This window comes from Scyliorhinus canicula, chromosome 5 (genome assembly GCF_902713615.1).
Source record: "Scyliorhinus canicula chromosome 5, sScyCan1.1, whole genome shotgun sequence".
In the NCBI taxonomy this organism is placed as follows: Eukaryota; Metazoa; Chordata; class Chondrichthyes; order Carcharhiniformes; family Scyliorhinidae; genus Scyliorhinus; species Scyliorhinus canicula.
The window spans coordinates 166,346,833-166,362,291 of record NC_052150.1 but is presented as its reverse complement, the minus strand read 5'-3'; the positions used below and the strand labels follow the sequence as shown (position 1 = coordinate 166,362,291).

Sequence of the window (15,459 nt, the reverse complement as noted above, 5' to 3'; positions counted from 1 at the left end):
TTGGGAGAATTCCGCAGAGTACAAAAGCATGGGCATTATGAGAAGACTTTACGAAACACTGGCTCGGCACCAATAAAATACTATGTTCAGGGCAGCATGGTGGCGCAGCGGTTAGCATTGCTGCCTCACAGCGCGGAGGTCTCGGGTTCGATCCTGGCTCTGGATCACTGTACGCGTGGAGTTTGCACATTCTCCCCGTATCAGCGTGGGTTTCACCCCCATAACCCAAAGATGTGCAGGTGAGGTGGATTGGCCACGCTAAATTCCCCCTTAATTGCAAAAAAAGTTATTGGGTACTCTAAATTTATATATTTTTAAAATACTGTATTCTATTCTGGGCACTGCACTTTAGCAAGGATGCAATTTAGAGAGGGTGCACAAAATGATTTTAGAGAACGGTTCCAGGGATGAGGAACTGTATATAAGAGATGTGAGAGGAAATTTGACAGTGCGTAAAAGCGTGAGAGATCAAAATAGAGGGAAATCATCTTTATTGGCAAAAGGATCGAGAACTGGAGGACACAGATGGAAGGTGATTGGCAAAGGAATCAAACGTAACATTAGGAAATAATTTTTATCAGTGGGTGGGTACAATCTGAAATGCACTGGCTGAGTGCGATGGGGCCGATTCAATGGTAACTTCAAAACGGATTTGCCAATTATCGGAGGGGAACAAAATTGCAGGGCTACAGGGACAGGATGGGCAAGTGCTACTCGCATAATTGCTCTTGCAGAATGATGCTATGAACTGGACAGACTTGACTGGCTCCTTCTGTGCCCTAACCATTCTATGATTCTACTTTTTAATCTTTGAAAAGTAATATACTGTGACATTAGCAGTGCTGTAGCACCAGTGTCAGCAACCATTTACTGAAAACTAGTATCTGTCAGTCTGCTTTATATTTACTAAGCTGACCTGAAATGTTGTTTTCTTAGTTGATTTTTTTTTGCCTCAAGAGGTTTTAACAGCGCAATGTCAGGCTGGCTCAGTAAGATTGCTCTATTCTGTTTGCACCTACTGTGCATTTGAATAATATAAAAGGTGGAAAGGATTCAGTTTTCACAAATGTCATGCAGATTGTATCTGTACCAGATATGTAAACAGAGTATGGATTGGTTAACGAGACGAAATGTGAAGCCCCGAGGCTGAAGTAATAACAATTACTGAACTCCCAAATTGTTCTGTTTCATTCACTCTGAAGAGCTGCGTCGAATGGATACGTTTTGTGATTCATTGAATTTGTTCTCCACAATTTAAATTGCATGTTAATTTTTGCATACGGCAAGTCTATCCTTCAGCAAATTTTATCTACTTTAGCAAATAGTTGAAGTTTTTTTTTTAGGTTACTATCTCAAGATAACAGATTTTCCTATTAATTGCAGGTTTCCAAATGCTGGGAAATCTTCATTATTGAGCCAGCTGTCTCATGCTAAGCCTAAAATTGCAGATTATCCATGTAAGTATAACACTGGAAGACCATTTCTTCCCCGCTAATGCTTGCCATCCCCCTCCTTTTACACCTAAAGCCCAGGAACAGAAGTAAACCATTCAGCCCTTTGAGTCTGCTTTCTATGCAGCATCCTCCAATTTGGACAGTGTCTGACAAGAAGCGCTGTGTGTCATTAGCATTATTTTAATTGGATTTGTTCATTGTCACGTGTACCGAGGTACAGTGAAAAGTATTTCAGACAGATCATTCCATACAAGAGAAAAATACACAGGGCAAACATAAATATACAATGTAAGTACATAGACACAGGCATCGGGTGAAGCATACAGGAGTGTAGTACTATTCAGTAGAGAAGACGTGTGAAGAAATAAGATCAGTCCATAAGAGGGTCGTTTAGGAGCCTGGTAACAATGGGGAAGAAGCTATTTTTGAATCTGTTAGTGTGTGTTCTCAGACTTTTGTATCTCCTGCCCTATGGAAGAAGTTGGAAGAGTGAATAAGCCTGGTAGGAGGGGTCCTTGATTATGCTGCTTGCTTTCCCAAGGCAGCGGGAGATGTAGACAGGGTCAATGAATGGGAGGCGGGTTTGCATGATGGACTGGGCTGTGTTCACAATTCTCTGAAGTTTCTTACAGTCTTGGCCGAGCAGTTGCCATACCAAGCTATGATGCAGCCAGATCGAATGCTTTCTATGGGGCATCTGTAAAAGTTGGTAAGAGTCAATGTCGACATGCCGAATTTCCTTAGTTTCCTGAGAACTAAGCACATTCCTAAAGCACATTATTCCAGATAGTACATTAAATCTCTTTTTTTAATGTCAAAAAGTAAACATAGACTTGATACAAGTTAGCCTGTGGGATACATTTTAACAAAGTTGAGCAGATAAATTAATTCTACGATTTAGAAACATAGAAAATAGGAGCAGGAGAAGGCCATTTGGCCCTTTGAGCTTTCTGCACCATTCATTATGATCATGGTTGATCATCCAACTCAGCAACCTGCTCCCCGCTTTCCCCCATATGCAATGAACCCTTTGGCCCCAAAAGCTACATCTAACTTTATAGGGTTTTTTTTTAATTCAGTTATTTTTTTTTAAAATTTAGAGTACCCAATTCATTTTTTCCAATTAAGGGGCAATTTAGCATGTCCAATCCACCTATTCTGCACATCTTTGGGTTGTGGGGGCGAAACCCACGCAGACACGGGGAGAATGTGCAAACTCGGGGAGAATGTGCAAACTCCACACGGACAGTGACCCAGAGCCGGGATCGAACCTGGGACCTCGGCGCCGTGAGGCCGCAGGGCTAACCCACTGTGCCACCGTGTTGCCCCTTTTGATTCAGTTATAATGACTCTTCTGGCACTGGTAACCTGTACATAGTGCAATTTTGAAAATATTTTTAAAAATATTTAATGAGTTCCAACAAGGTCGGCACAACATCGTGGGCTGAAGGGCCTGTACTGTGCTGTACTGTTCTATGTTCTAAGTGCTTCAAAAACAAGTGAGTATTGATTGACTTAAATGTCAGCTCTATCAATTTTTTCGTTCTAGCTTTCATACTTTATCTGTATTTATATAATATATTTAATTTTAGTTAACACGGTTATAAGGGAACCCAGTCCCTTTGTTTTCTTTTTCCTGCAGCCTTGTGCCAAATGAAGAGTATTTTGTACATCCATTGCTTCATTTCTTCTCTTAATAGTATCAGAACTTGCTTCACTGCATTCTACCATTTCAAAGAGGAAACAACATCCATCGTCAAATCAGGCTAACTGTCTTTTACCATTTAAACACCCCACAACAGAAAAATCTCAACCAAATGTAACAATTCACTATCACAGCTCATCCCTGGACATTATAATGAAGGCTTGTTAAATAAGAAAAGAACACTAACATCATATTCAGGTTCACCATCAGGAAGTGGGGCCAATGTTAAAAATCATTAAGTCAATAGTGCTAACCACTGCAATACAGTGGTAATGAAAGCTGCTTTTTCATAAAATAAATGCAATAATTCCTCTTAGCCAGAGCATCAAACCACCTGGTGTTCTACAATCATACAGTTAGCAGTCCAATGTCACCGTGATCAAATTTAAAAACTATTCATGGCAAGTAAATGCAAATTATTGGTTATCTTTGTCGTTCCAGCACAATTCTGCATGCAGTTTACGATGATTTATGTTTGTACTGTGATCCATTTAAAGATATGAGTTAACATGTGATTGTGTTTTGCTTTGTATTCTCCTTACCTTATTTACTATTCAAATCATTGCCAATATTTATTACTTTAAAGTTATTGTTTTGTGATGGCGCAAGTGAAGACATCGTGCTTATCCAGTGACCTAACCTATATTTGAGGGCGGCACGGTTAGCACTGCTGCCTCACAGCTCCAGGGACCCGGCTTCAATTCCGGCCTCGGGTGACTGTCTGGAGTTTGCACGTTCTTCCTGTGTCTGCGTGGGTTTCTTCAGGGGGTTCTCGGTTTCCTTTCACAATCCAAAGAAGTACAGGTTAGGTGGATTGGATATGCTAAATTGCCACTTAGTGTCCAAAAGGTTAGGTGGGGTTACTGGGTTACAGGGATAGGGTGGTGGCGTGGGCTTAAGTAGGGTGCTCTTTCCAAGGGCTAGTGCTGGCTCAATGGGCCGAATGGCCTCCTGCACTGTAAATTCTGTCATCTATGTTCTATTTGTTAATGGAAATCTCTGACTGGTAGCCATAGATCAACATTAGACTTTGGAACTTTGGATGCTCACTTATCCTGCTTTAAAATATGATGTTTATAAAGTTATCATATTTTTTACAGTTTAGTGTTGTGTATAAATATTTAAAAGTCTTTGAAAAAATGTGACTTTAGCAGATTTGAGATTGTGCTGATTCAGTAAAATGTAGAAAAGCACCGGGTTTACTTGGTGATATTAGACAGTTTATTTTTCTCCCTCAAGTCTTATTGGTGCCACGCAGCAGAGCTGGTGAGAAAGCAAACAATCTCCTTCCAGTCTTTTCTCAAAATGGCTGAACAGCCGGAATCTGCAAGAGTGGACTTGTTGATTTTAAAATAATTTTACCTTTTATTACCTGAAAAGGCCGTCGTGGTTAGGTCAATTGAAAATTCCAAACAAAGATTTTTGTTAGGCAAGGGTATTAAGGACAACAGAACCAAGACAGGTAGAAGGAGTTGATCAGCAATGATTAAATTGAATGGTGTAATGAGGTGCTGCATAGCCTGCTCCTGTTCCTATATTCTTGCTGAAAATAGAGGCTATTAATAGAAGTGGTATTGCATGGACATGGGTTATTATTGGACCCTCACAGGGAGCTTTGTCCTGACTGCTACTCAGGATCCAAGTGAAGTTGTTGTCTGTACTGCCCACAAAACTACAGATGACATTAAAAAAATGTTAGTGATTTAAAAAAAATGTTATTAGGAATCTTGATAAGAAAAATAGGTCTGGGACCACAAAAAAAGCTTCATTGTCTTGAGATGATTTGGGCCAGCTGGTTTTTCCTGTCTTATATTATCTTATGTTTTTTTGCACATCTTCCTCTTTCTTTGATGCCAAAGCACTTTTCCTTAGCTTGAGTGCCAAGGTGAAGTTTCATTTTCAACCAAATGTGTAGTTTAGCTGTACAGCATTGTGATTATGAAGAATCAGTGTGGCAGATCTTCTGATCAGCAGTGATCCTGAGCACATCCTGCTGACTGTGACAATCATTGTACACAAAAAGGGGAAGAGGGCATTTAGCCGGGACCTCTGATCCTGACTGGGACACTGAAGCCTTGGTGCAGATGTCCATGGGCAGGCAGGCAAAGAGGAGTTCTGCAGAGGACATGACTCCTTTTTACAAGATCAGCTTCTGTATTTAGGTAAGTTTTTAAATGTTTCAAGGGCTGGGGAGTGAGTGGGAGGGTAGGCCTGGGATGTGCAGAGTGGGTGGTCTGTCTGGAGGTGTTGTGGTGGCAGGTGGAAGTGTTGATAGATGGGTCATGGGGTGGGTGGTTATGTCTGGGGTAAATCGGGTTGGGTCTGGGTTGGGATGGGTAATGACATTGGCGGGGGGGGGGGGGGGGGGGTGTGAAAGGTGGTGGGTTTTGTTTGCACTATTAATCACTGAGTTACACCAGAAATTAAACAGTGTAACAATTCTAGGGTAAGTAGCGTGTATCTAAGTCTCAGACACCGATAGTAGTGTAAGAGTCATTCAGATAGTGTCCCAGGGAGCGCAAATGAACCTGATGGAAGTTTATACTTTCCAGGCAATTACAGCGCCTGTGCACACCTCAGGATTTTTGATGGATCTGGACAATTACCAGCATCTTTGAGTTCAGTGTGTCAACACAACCGTTCTGAAATTTGAACACAAGGTGGCCATTTTACCTGGACAGACTTTCCCAAAGAAAAGAATTCATTGTGCTCCATTCTTTGTTCTTAAACCCTTATATTTTTAACGTGGCTTGTATTTATGAATTTTATTTTTAATTTTCAGTTACTACCATGAGGCCTGAAATTGGAAAGTTAATGTACAGAGATTACAAACAGGTAAGCACAGTTCATATGCTATATTAAGTTTTATTATTAATTTTTTGATGTATTAGAAAGTACTAAACTGAATTTGTCAGAATTAAAGCAAATAATGGCCAGGCACCACTAAAATTACTGAGATTTCTCACAGGGGAGGGGTACCAGTACTTTGGGCTGTACTAAAGATTCCAAACTCTATATTGATCATTCAAATTTCATGATGCTGGGAACAGAAGATGTTACTATTGATCAGAAGCTTAATTGGACCAACCATTATCAACACCATGACATAAGACCAAGCTGCTAGGTATTCTGCAAAGAGTGGCTCACCTAAATATCTCCCTCCTGTCTATAAGGCTTAAGTCAGGGGTCTTTATCTGAAAAGGAAGATTGTGTAAGATTACAGAGAGAAGGCAAGGGAATGGCTCAAAGGAACTGCTCATTCCATAATCCCAACAGACATAAACACAGAATTAGGCCATTCGTCCCATAGAATCTGCTCCACCATTCAATCATGGCAGATATATTTCTCATCCGCATTCTCTTGCCTTCTCTTCCCTGATAACCCCTGATCCCCTCATTAATCAAGGACCCATCTTCTCTGTATTAAAGACACTCAGTGATTTGACCTCCACAGCCTTCTGCGGCAAAGAGTTCCATAAATTCACTACCCTCTGGCTGAAGAAATTCCTCCTCATCTCAGTTTTAAAAGATCGCTACTTCAGTCTGAGGCTGTGGCCTCGAGTTCTAGGTTTTCCTCCTAGTGAAAACATCCTCTCCACGTCCACTCTATCTAGGCCTCTCAGAATCCCGTAAGTTTCAATAAGATCCCACCCATCATCCTTCTAAACTGAAACGAGTACAGACCTAGAGTCCTCAACCTTCTTATAGGTCCTCATATGGAAATCTCTTAATTCCAGGGATCATTCTTTAACCTCCTCTGGACTCTTTCCAAGACCTTCCTTCGATACGGTCCTAAACTGCTCACAATACTCCAAATGGGGTCTGACCACAGCCTTATACAGCCTCGGAAGTACATCTCTGCTCTTGTATTCTAGTCTTCTCGAGATGAATGCTAACATTGCATTTGCCTTCATAACTGCTGGCTGAACCTGCACATTAATCTTGTAAATATTTTTATATGGGGCTGGTTTAGCACAGTGGGCTAAATAGCTGGCTTGTAATGCAGAACAAGACCAGCAGCACGGGTTCAATTCCCGTACTAGCCTCTCCGAACAGGCGCCAGAATGTGGCGACTAGGGGCTTTTCACAATAACTTCATTGAAGCCTACTTGTGACAATAAATGATTATTATTATTATTATTATTATGGAATTTATAAATAAACATCAAACACACCAAGACCAAAAAGAGAACAGGAGGGTCACCTCATAACTAAATAAGTAGCCAACAACCACAACCCGCCATCCTTACCATGTCCCCCAGCCTCTCTGCCTCCACCTTTTCCTATTAACCCCAGAAACCCCCTCCCTCCAACCCCCCTCCCTGCTGACATAGCTGTCCTGGAAGAAGTCAATAAACGGTTTCCATCTCTGGGCAAAACCCTTCCATAGATTCCCTCATGGCAAACTTAATTTTCTCCAGCCTAAAGAAATCCGCGAAGTTGCTCACCCTTACCCCTGGTTCTGGCGGCTCTATGTCCCTCCACCATAAAGGGCTCCATCTCCGGGTTACCAGAGAGGCAAAGGCCAGAACACTAGCCTCTCTCGCCCCCTGGGCCCCCGGGTCTTCTGGCACTCCAAACAGTGCCAATTCTGGACTCAGGACCACCTTCACCCTCAGTACTTCCAACATAACGTCAGCGAACCCCTGCCAAAACTCCTCCAGTTTCTTTTTTTTAAATAATTTTTATTGGAATTTTTTGAAAAATATATATCAACAGAACAATAATAACAATAATAATAAACACCCCCTGGCACCCGTAACAACGCATATAACAAACCCCCCCACCCCCCCCAAACCCAATAAACAACAAAATAAATTAACAATAAGCAAATTAACTTAAACACTATCCCCCTAAACCCCCCCCTTTTCCCCCCCTCCCCCCCGGGTTGCTGCTTCTGCTGACCTAGTACCTTATCATTGAGCCAGAAAGTCGAGGAAAGGCTGCCACCTCCTAAAGAACCCTTGTACCGATCCCCTCAGGGCAAATTTGACCCTTTCCAGCTGAATGAATCCCGCCATGTCATTGATCCAGGTCTCCACGCTCAGAGGTCTCGCATCTTTTCACTGCAGCAAGATCCTCCGCCGGGCTACTAGGGACGCAAAGGCCAAAACATCGGCCTCTTTCGCCTCCTGCACTCCTGGCTCCACCCCAACTCCAAATATCACGAGTCCCCAGCCTGGCTTGACCCTGGATCCCACCACCCTCGACACCGTCCTCGCCACCCCCTTCCAGAACTCCCCCAGTGCCGGGCAAGCCCAGAACATATGGGCATGGTTCGCTGGACTCCCCGAACACCTGACGCACCTGTCTTCGCCCCCAAAGAACCTACTCATCCTAGATCCGGACATGTGGGCCCGGTGCAGCACCTTGAACTGGATGAGACTACGCCTCGCTCATGAAGAGGAGGAGTTCACCCTCTTCAGGGCGTCCGCCCACGTCCCCTCCTCAATCTGCTCCCCCAGCTCCACATCCCACTTAGCCTTCAGCTCCTCTACTGACGCCTCCCCCACCTCCTGCATTACCTGATAGATGTCAGACACCTTCCCATCCCCGACCCACACCCCCGAAAGCACCCTATCCCTTACCCCCTGCGGGGGCAGCAAAGGGAACCCCTCCACCTATCGCCTAGCAAACGCCTTGACCTGAAGGTACCTGAACATATTCCCCGGGGGGGGAGTTCAAACCTCTCCTCTAGTTCACCAAGGCTCGCGAACCTCCCGTCAATAAACAGGTCTCCCAACTTCCTAATGCCCGCCCTGTGCCACCCCAGGAACCCGCCATCCATGTTCCCTGGGATAAACCGGTGGTTCCCCCGCAGCGGGGCCTCCACCAAGCCCCCCACTTTCCCCCTGTGTCGCCTCCACTGTCCCCATATTTTGAGGGTAGCCGCCACCACCGGGCTCGTAGCGTACCTCGTTGGAGGGAGCGGCAGCGGCGCCGTTACCAGTGCCTTCAGGCTCGTGCCTCCACAGGACGCCATCTCCATCCGTTTCCATGCTGCCCCCTCCCCATCCATTACCCACTTACGTACCATCGAGACCTTAGCTGCCCAATAGTACCCAGAGAGGTTGGGCAGCGCCAGCCCCCCTCTATTCCTGCCCCGCTCCAAAAAGACCCTCCTTACCCTCAGAGTCCCGTGCGCCCAAACAAATCCCAGAATGCTGCTGTTCACCCTCCTAAAAAAGGCCCTCGGAATGAAAATGGGGAGGCACTGAAACAAAAACAAAAACCTCGGGAGCACCGTCATTTTAACAGACTGTACTCTACCCACCAACGACAACGGCAGCATGTCCCACCGTTAAAATTCCTCCTCCATCTGCTCCACCAACCTAGTAAAATTGAGCTTGTGCAGAGTCCCCCAGCTCCTAGCCACCTGAACCCCCAGGTACCTAAAACTCCTCACTGTCCTCTTTAGCGGGAGCCTACCAATCCCCTCCTCCTGATCTCCCGGGTGTACAACAAACAGCTCACTCTTGCCCAGGTTCAATTTATATCCCGAGAAACTCCCTAACTCAGCAAGAATCTCCAACACCTCCGGCATTCCCCCCACCGGGTCTGCTACATACAGCAGCAAGTCGTCTGCATACAGCAACACTCGGTGCTCCTCTCCACCTCGCACCAAACCCCTCCACCTCCTCGACTCCCTGAGAGCCATGGCAAGAGGCTCAATTGCCAACGCAAAAATCAAGGGGGACAGTGGGCACCCCTGCCTCGTCCCACGGTGGAGCCTGAAGTACTCGGACCTCCTCCCATTTGTCGCTACACTCGCCATCGGGGCCTTGTACAGCAACCTCACTCATTTAATAAACCCCACCCCAGACCCAAACCTCTCCAACACCTCCCACAAGTACCCCCACTCAACCCTGTCAAAGGCCTTCTCCGCATCCAATGCCACCACAATCTCCGCCTCTCCTTCTGCTGCCGGCATCATTATCACATTTAGCAGCCTTCGCACGTTAGTGTTCAGCTGCCGCCCCTTCACAAAACCCGTCTGATCTTCATGTACCACCCCCGGCACCCAGTCCTCTATTCTAGTGGCCAAGATCTTCGCCAGCAACTTGGCGTCTACATTCAGCAGTGAAATAGGCCTGTATGATCTGCACTGCAAGGGGTCCTTATCACGCTTCAGGATCAGGGAAATTAGCGCCCGAGACAGCGTCGGGGGCAAAACACCCCCCTCCCATGCCTCGTTGAAGGTCCTAACCAACAGGGGGTCCAGCAGGTCCGCGTATTTCTTATAAAATTCAACCGGGAACCCATCTGGTCCCGGCGCCTTCCTTGACTACTGCATGTGGCCAATCCCACTGATCAGCTCCCCCAACTCGATCGGCGCCCCCAGTCCCTCCACCTGCTCCTCCTGCACCCTTGGAAATCGGAGCCTGTCTAAAAAACTCTCCATTCCCCCTCCAACCGCCGGCGGCTCCGACCGGTACAGTTCCCTATAAAAGTCCTTAAAGACCTCATTGACCTCTGCCCCCTGCCGCACCACATTCCCATCCCTATCCTTCACTCCACCAATCTCCCTAGCCGCGTCCCGCTTACGAAGCTGATGCACCAGCATCCTGCTCGCCTTCTCTCCATACTCAGACCGCTCCCTGTGCCTTCCTCCACTGTGTCTCCGCCTTTCTAGTGGTCAATAAATCAAACTTGGCCTGGAAGCTACGCCGCTCCCCCAGCAACCCCTCCTCCGGGGCCTCCGCGTACCTCCTATCCACACTCAACAGCTCCCCCACCAGTCTCTCCCTCTCCCTCCTCTCCCCCCTCTCCCTATGGGCACGGATGGAGATCAGCTCCCCCCTAATCACTGCCTTCAGAGCCTCCCACACCATCCCCATCTGTACCTCCCCAGTGTCATTGACCTCGAGGTACCTCTCGATACATCCCCGAACCCTCCTACACACCTCCTCATCAGCCAACAACCTCACGTCCAGACCCCAAAGCGGGCGCTGGTCCCACACCTCCCCCATCTCCAGATCCACCCAGTGCGGAGCATGGTCCGAAATCGCAATAGCTGAATACTTGGCCTCCTCCACCCTCGGGACCAGTCCCCTACTCAAAACAAAGAAATCAATGCGGGAATAAACCCTGTGCACATGGGAGAAAAAAGAGTACTCCCGAGCCCTCGGCCTTCCGAACCTCCAGGGATCCACTCCTCCCATCTGGTCCATAAACCCCCTCAACACCTTGGCCGCCGCCGGCCTCCTGCCTGTCCTGGAACTAGAACGATCCAGTAGGGGATCCAGCACTGTATTGAAGTCCCCCCCGCATGATCAAGCCCCCCACCTCCAGGCCAGGGATGCAGCCCAACATACGCCTCATGAAACCAGCATCATCCCAATTTGGGGCGTACACATTAACCAACACCACCCTCTCCCCCTGCAGCTTACCGCTCACCATCACATATCTGCCGCCACTATCAGCCACAACCTCAGACGTCTCAAACGCCACCCTCTTCCCCACCAGGATCGACACCCCCCGGTTCTTCGAGTCGAGCCCTGAGTGGGAAAACCTGCCCCACCCACCCCTTCCTCAGACGGACCTGGTCCATCACCTTCAGGTGGGTCTCCTGGAGCATGGCCATGTCCGCCTTCAGCCCCTTCAGATGCGAAAACACCCGGGCCCGCTTAACCGGCCCATTCAACCCCCTCACGTTCCACGTAATCAGCCGGATCAGGGGGCACCCCGCCCCCCTCCCCCGTTGACTAGCCATAGCCCATCGACTGCTCGCCCCTGGCCAGCACCCATTCGGCCCGTTTCCCACGGCGATAGAACCTCACCCCGCCCCCCCGACCTGCACCAACTCTTCCCTGGCCAATCCAGCAGCAACCTGGTCCCCCCCCCCTCCATGCTAGGACCCCTCCTAGCCGCGACGCTCCCTCCACTGTACTCCCGTGAGCCAGCTGACTTCTGCTGACCCCGGCAGCTCCCGTTCTAACTCCGAGCCCTCCCGATATGAGGTCCCCCCTCCTCCCCTGCATCAGCTCCTTGGCACCGCTTCAGCGTGGGAAAACCGGTCTAACAACCACGCCCCTCGCCACCAGCTCCACCCCCCTTGTCCCGCAGCGCGGGAAACCAGAGAAAAGCCCGCGCTTTCACACTGCCCCACCCCACCAACGCAGCTCCCAAACAGCAGTCCCAACCCAACCACCAACTCCGTACAAACAAAGACACAGATCAACCACAAACCCCAGTACCTCTCTTAGAACACAAAACCATAACCCACATCGTCCGAAAGCGATAGAAAAAACAGAAACAAACAGAATAATCAGCTACAGCATAAACAGTGATACAGAAATAGAAATACTCCCACAGCCCCCAATCTCTAGTTCGAGTCCAACTTTTCAGCCTGCACAAAGGCCCACGCTTCCTCCAGGGACTCAAAAGTAGTAATGCCAGTCCTGGTAGGTGACCCACAGGCGCGCAGGCGGCAACATGCCGAACTTCACCTGCTTTCCGTGGAGCACCGCCTTCGTCCGGTTAAACCCGGCTCTCCGCTTGGCCACCACCGCACTCCAGTCCTGGTAGACACGCACTACCGAATTCTCCCACTTACTACTCCTCACCTTCTTGGCCCATCGGAGAATACACTCCCGGTCACTGAACCGATGGAACCGCACCAGCACCGCCTGCGGGGGTTCATTCGCCTTAGGCCGCCTGGCCAGTACTCTGTGGGCCCCCTCCAGCTCCAGGGGCAGATGGAAGGATCCTGCCCCCACCAGCGAGTTCAACATCACGGCCGCATAGGCCGGTAGGTCCGACCCTTCCAGCCCCTCCTCGAGGCCCAGGATCCGCAGGTTCTTCCTCCGTGACCGAAGCTCCATCTCCTCGAACCGATCTTGCCACTTTTTATGAAGCCCCTCGTGTATCTCCACCTTCCCCACTAGGGCCGAAACCTCCTCCTCGCGCTCAGAGGCCTGCTTCTGCAACTCCAGTATCGCTGCACCCTGGGTTGTCTGGGTCTCCAGCAGCTTACTAGTCATCACCTTCAGGGATTCCAACAACTCCCCTTTCAGCTCCGTAAAATAGCGCAGAAGGGCCGCCTGCTGCTCCTCCGCCCACTGCCTCCACCCCTCAGGGGCTCCACCGGCCGCCATTTTGTCCACCTTCCTCCGCTTTTCCAGGGGAGCTACTGCCATTTTTCTCCTCGCCCCACTTCGAGTCTGCACCATAAATCCCAGGGGGTTTTGCTCCAGACCCCTTTGTCCACCGGGAATCGTCGAATCAGCGCCGCTTGGGGCCCTTAAAAGAGCCCACAAATCCTATTAAAGCGGGAGCTGCCGAACGTGCGGCTTAGCTCCGCATAGCCACAACCGGAAGCCACTCCTCCAGTTTCTTAAAGGCCCAAAACATGTGGACATGGTTCTCAGGCCCTCCCGCACACTGTCCACACTTATCCTCCACCCCCTCAAAGAACCTACTCATTCTGACCACTGTCAAATGCGCCCTGTGGACTACTTTAAATTGAATGAGACTCAGCCTGACGCACAAAGTGGAAGTATTCATCCTCCTCAGAGTCTCCTCCCATAATCCAGTCTCCAACTCTCCCCCCCAGCTCCTCTTCTCACTTCCGCTTAACTACTCCTATCGGGGCGCCCTCCGAACCCATTAATTATTTATAAATCTCTGACACCTTGCCCTCACCAACTCTGTTTTCAACAGCACCTCATCCTGTAACCCCGGGAGCGGCAGATCAGGAAAGGACGGCACCTGTTTTCTCACATAGTTTTACACCTGTAAGTACCGGAACCCATTTCCGCTGAGCAACTCATACTCCTCTACCAGTCCCTCCAAGCCTGGGAAGCTTCCCCCCTATGAATAGATCCCCAAACCGCGCTCCCTGCCCGCCGCCAACCCTGGAACCCCACGACCAGCTCCTACCCCCAGAACAAACCTGAGATTCCCACAGATTGAAGCCCAAACTGAGGCCCCCTCTAGCCTCAGGTGCTGTCGCCATTGTCCCCACACTCTCAGGGCCACCGCCACCACCAGATTTATGGAGTATCTGGCTGGCGAGAACAGCAGAGGTGCCGTCAACAGTACCCCCAGGCTAATGCCCTTACACGAGGCTGCCTCCATCTGCTCCCATACCGACCTATCCCTGAACTCACTTGATTCGTTCTTGCACTTGTCACGGCGCCTGATACAACAACCGGATCCAGTCTACAAACCCCTATCCAAACCTGAACCGCTCCAATACCTCCCACAAATACTCGCACTATACCCGATCAAAGGCCTTCTCCGCTACCATTGCAACCGCCACCTCCACGTTCCGTCCCTCCAAGGGCATCATTTTAACAGACGCCTGATGTTAGCTGACATATGTCTCCCTTTGCAAACCCCGTTCTGGTTCCTCCCCATCACCCCGGCGCACACTCCTCAATCTGCGAAGCCAAAATCTTAGCCAACAACTTGGCATCTACATTCAATGATGATATTGGGCGGTAGGACCCACACTGCTGCGGGTTCTTATCTTTCTTCAGGATCTGAGATAGTGAGGTCTGCGGTACTGTGGGGCTGGGGGGGGAAGCTCACCCTTCTCCCTCGCCTCATTAAATGCCCTTACCAGCAGGGGCCCCAGGTCTCCCGAAAACCTTTTATAAAATTCTCCTGGGAAGCCGTCTTGGTCCGGGGTCTTCCCTGCCTGCATTGCCCCCGTGCTGTCTGTCACCTTTACCAGTCTAATGGGTGCTCCCAGCCCCTCTACCAAGCCCTGCTCCACCCTGGGGAATTCCAGCCCGTGCAGAAAATACCGCATTCCATCTCTTCGTCCGAAGATTCTGTTTCATAAAGCCTCCTGTAGAACTCCTCAAGTATTCATTCACCCCCACTGAGTCCAATAACACTCCACCCGAGTCGTCCTTCACTCTACCGACCTCCCTCGCTGCCTTTTGCTTCCTGAGCTGGTGGGCTGACATGCTACTAGCCTTCTCCCCGTACTCATACACTGCCCTCCGCAACTGTTCCACTGCCTCCCTTGTGGACACCAGCCCAAACTCCATCTGGAGCTTCTGCCTCTCATTCAGCAATCCCACCTCCGGGCCCTCCGAATACCTCCTACCCACCCATAAAATCTTGTCCACCAACCTTGCCAGCTCTGCTCGCTCCTCCTTCTCCCTGCGCGCCCGATATAAACTCTCCCCTAATCACTGCCTTGAGCGCCTCCCACAGCGTGGCAGCCGAGACCTCATCTCTGTCGTTTAGTTCCACGCACCCCCGGATGGTGGACCTCACTCGCTCACAAACCTCCTCTGCTAATAATCCTACATCCGGACTCCACTGCGGGCGCTGCCCCCCCCC

The 15,459-nt window shown here is 49.2% G+C and overlaps 1 protein-coding gene across 3 annotated transcripts in view; it reads left to right on the top strand.

The window, feature by feature from the left end:
- The window catches only part of gtpbp10 (GTP-binding protein 10 (putative)), a 62,378-nt gene that overhangs the window by 25,492 nt on the left and 21,427 nt on the right, over positions 1 to 15,459 (top strand). For all 3 annotated transcript variants that reach the window (XM_038798004.1, XM_038798003.1, XM_038798002.1), the window contains exons 5-6: positions 1,384 to 1,457; positions 5,942 to 5,994. In XM_038798004.1, the coding sequence (XP_038653932.1) occupies positions 1,384 to 1,457; positions 5,942 to 5,994 (127 nt within the window). The remainder of the gene's footprint in view (positions 1 to 1,383; positions 1,458 to 5,941; positions 5,995 to 15,459) is intronic.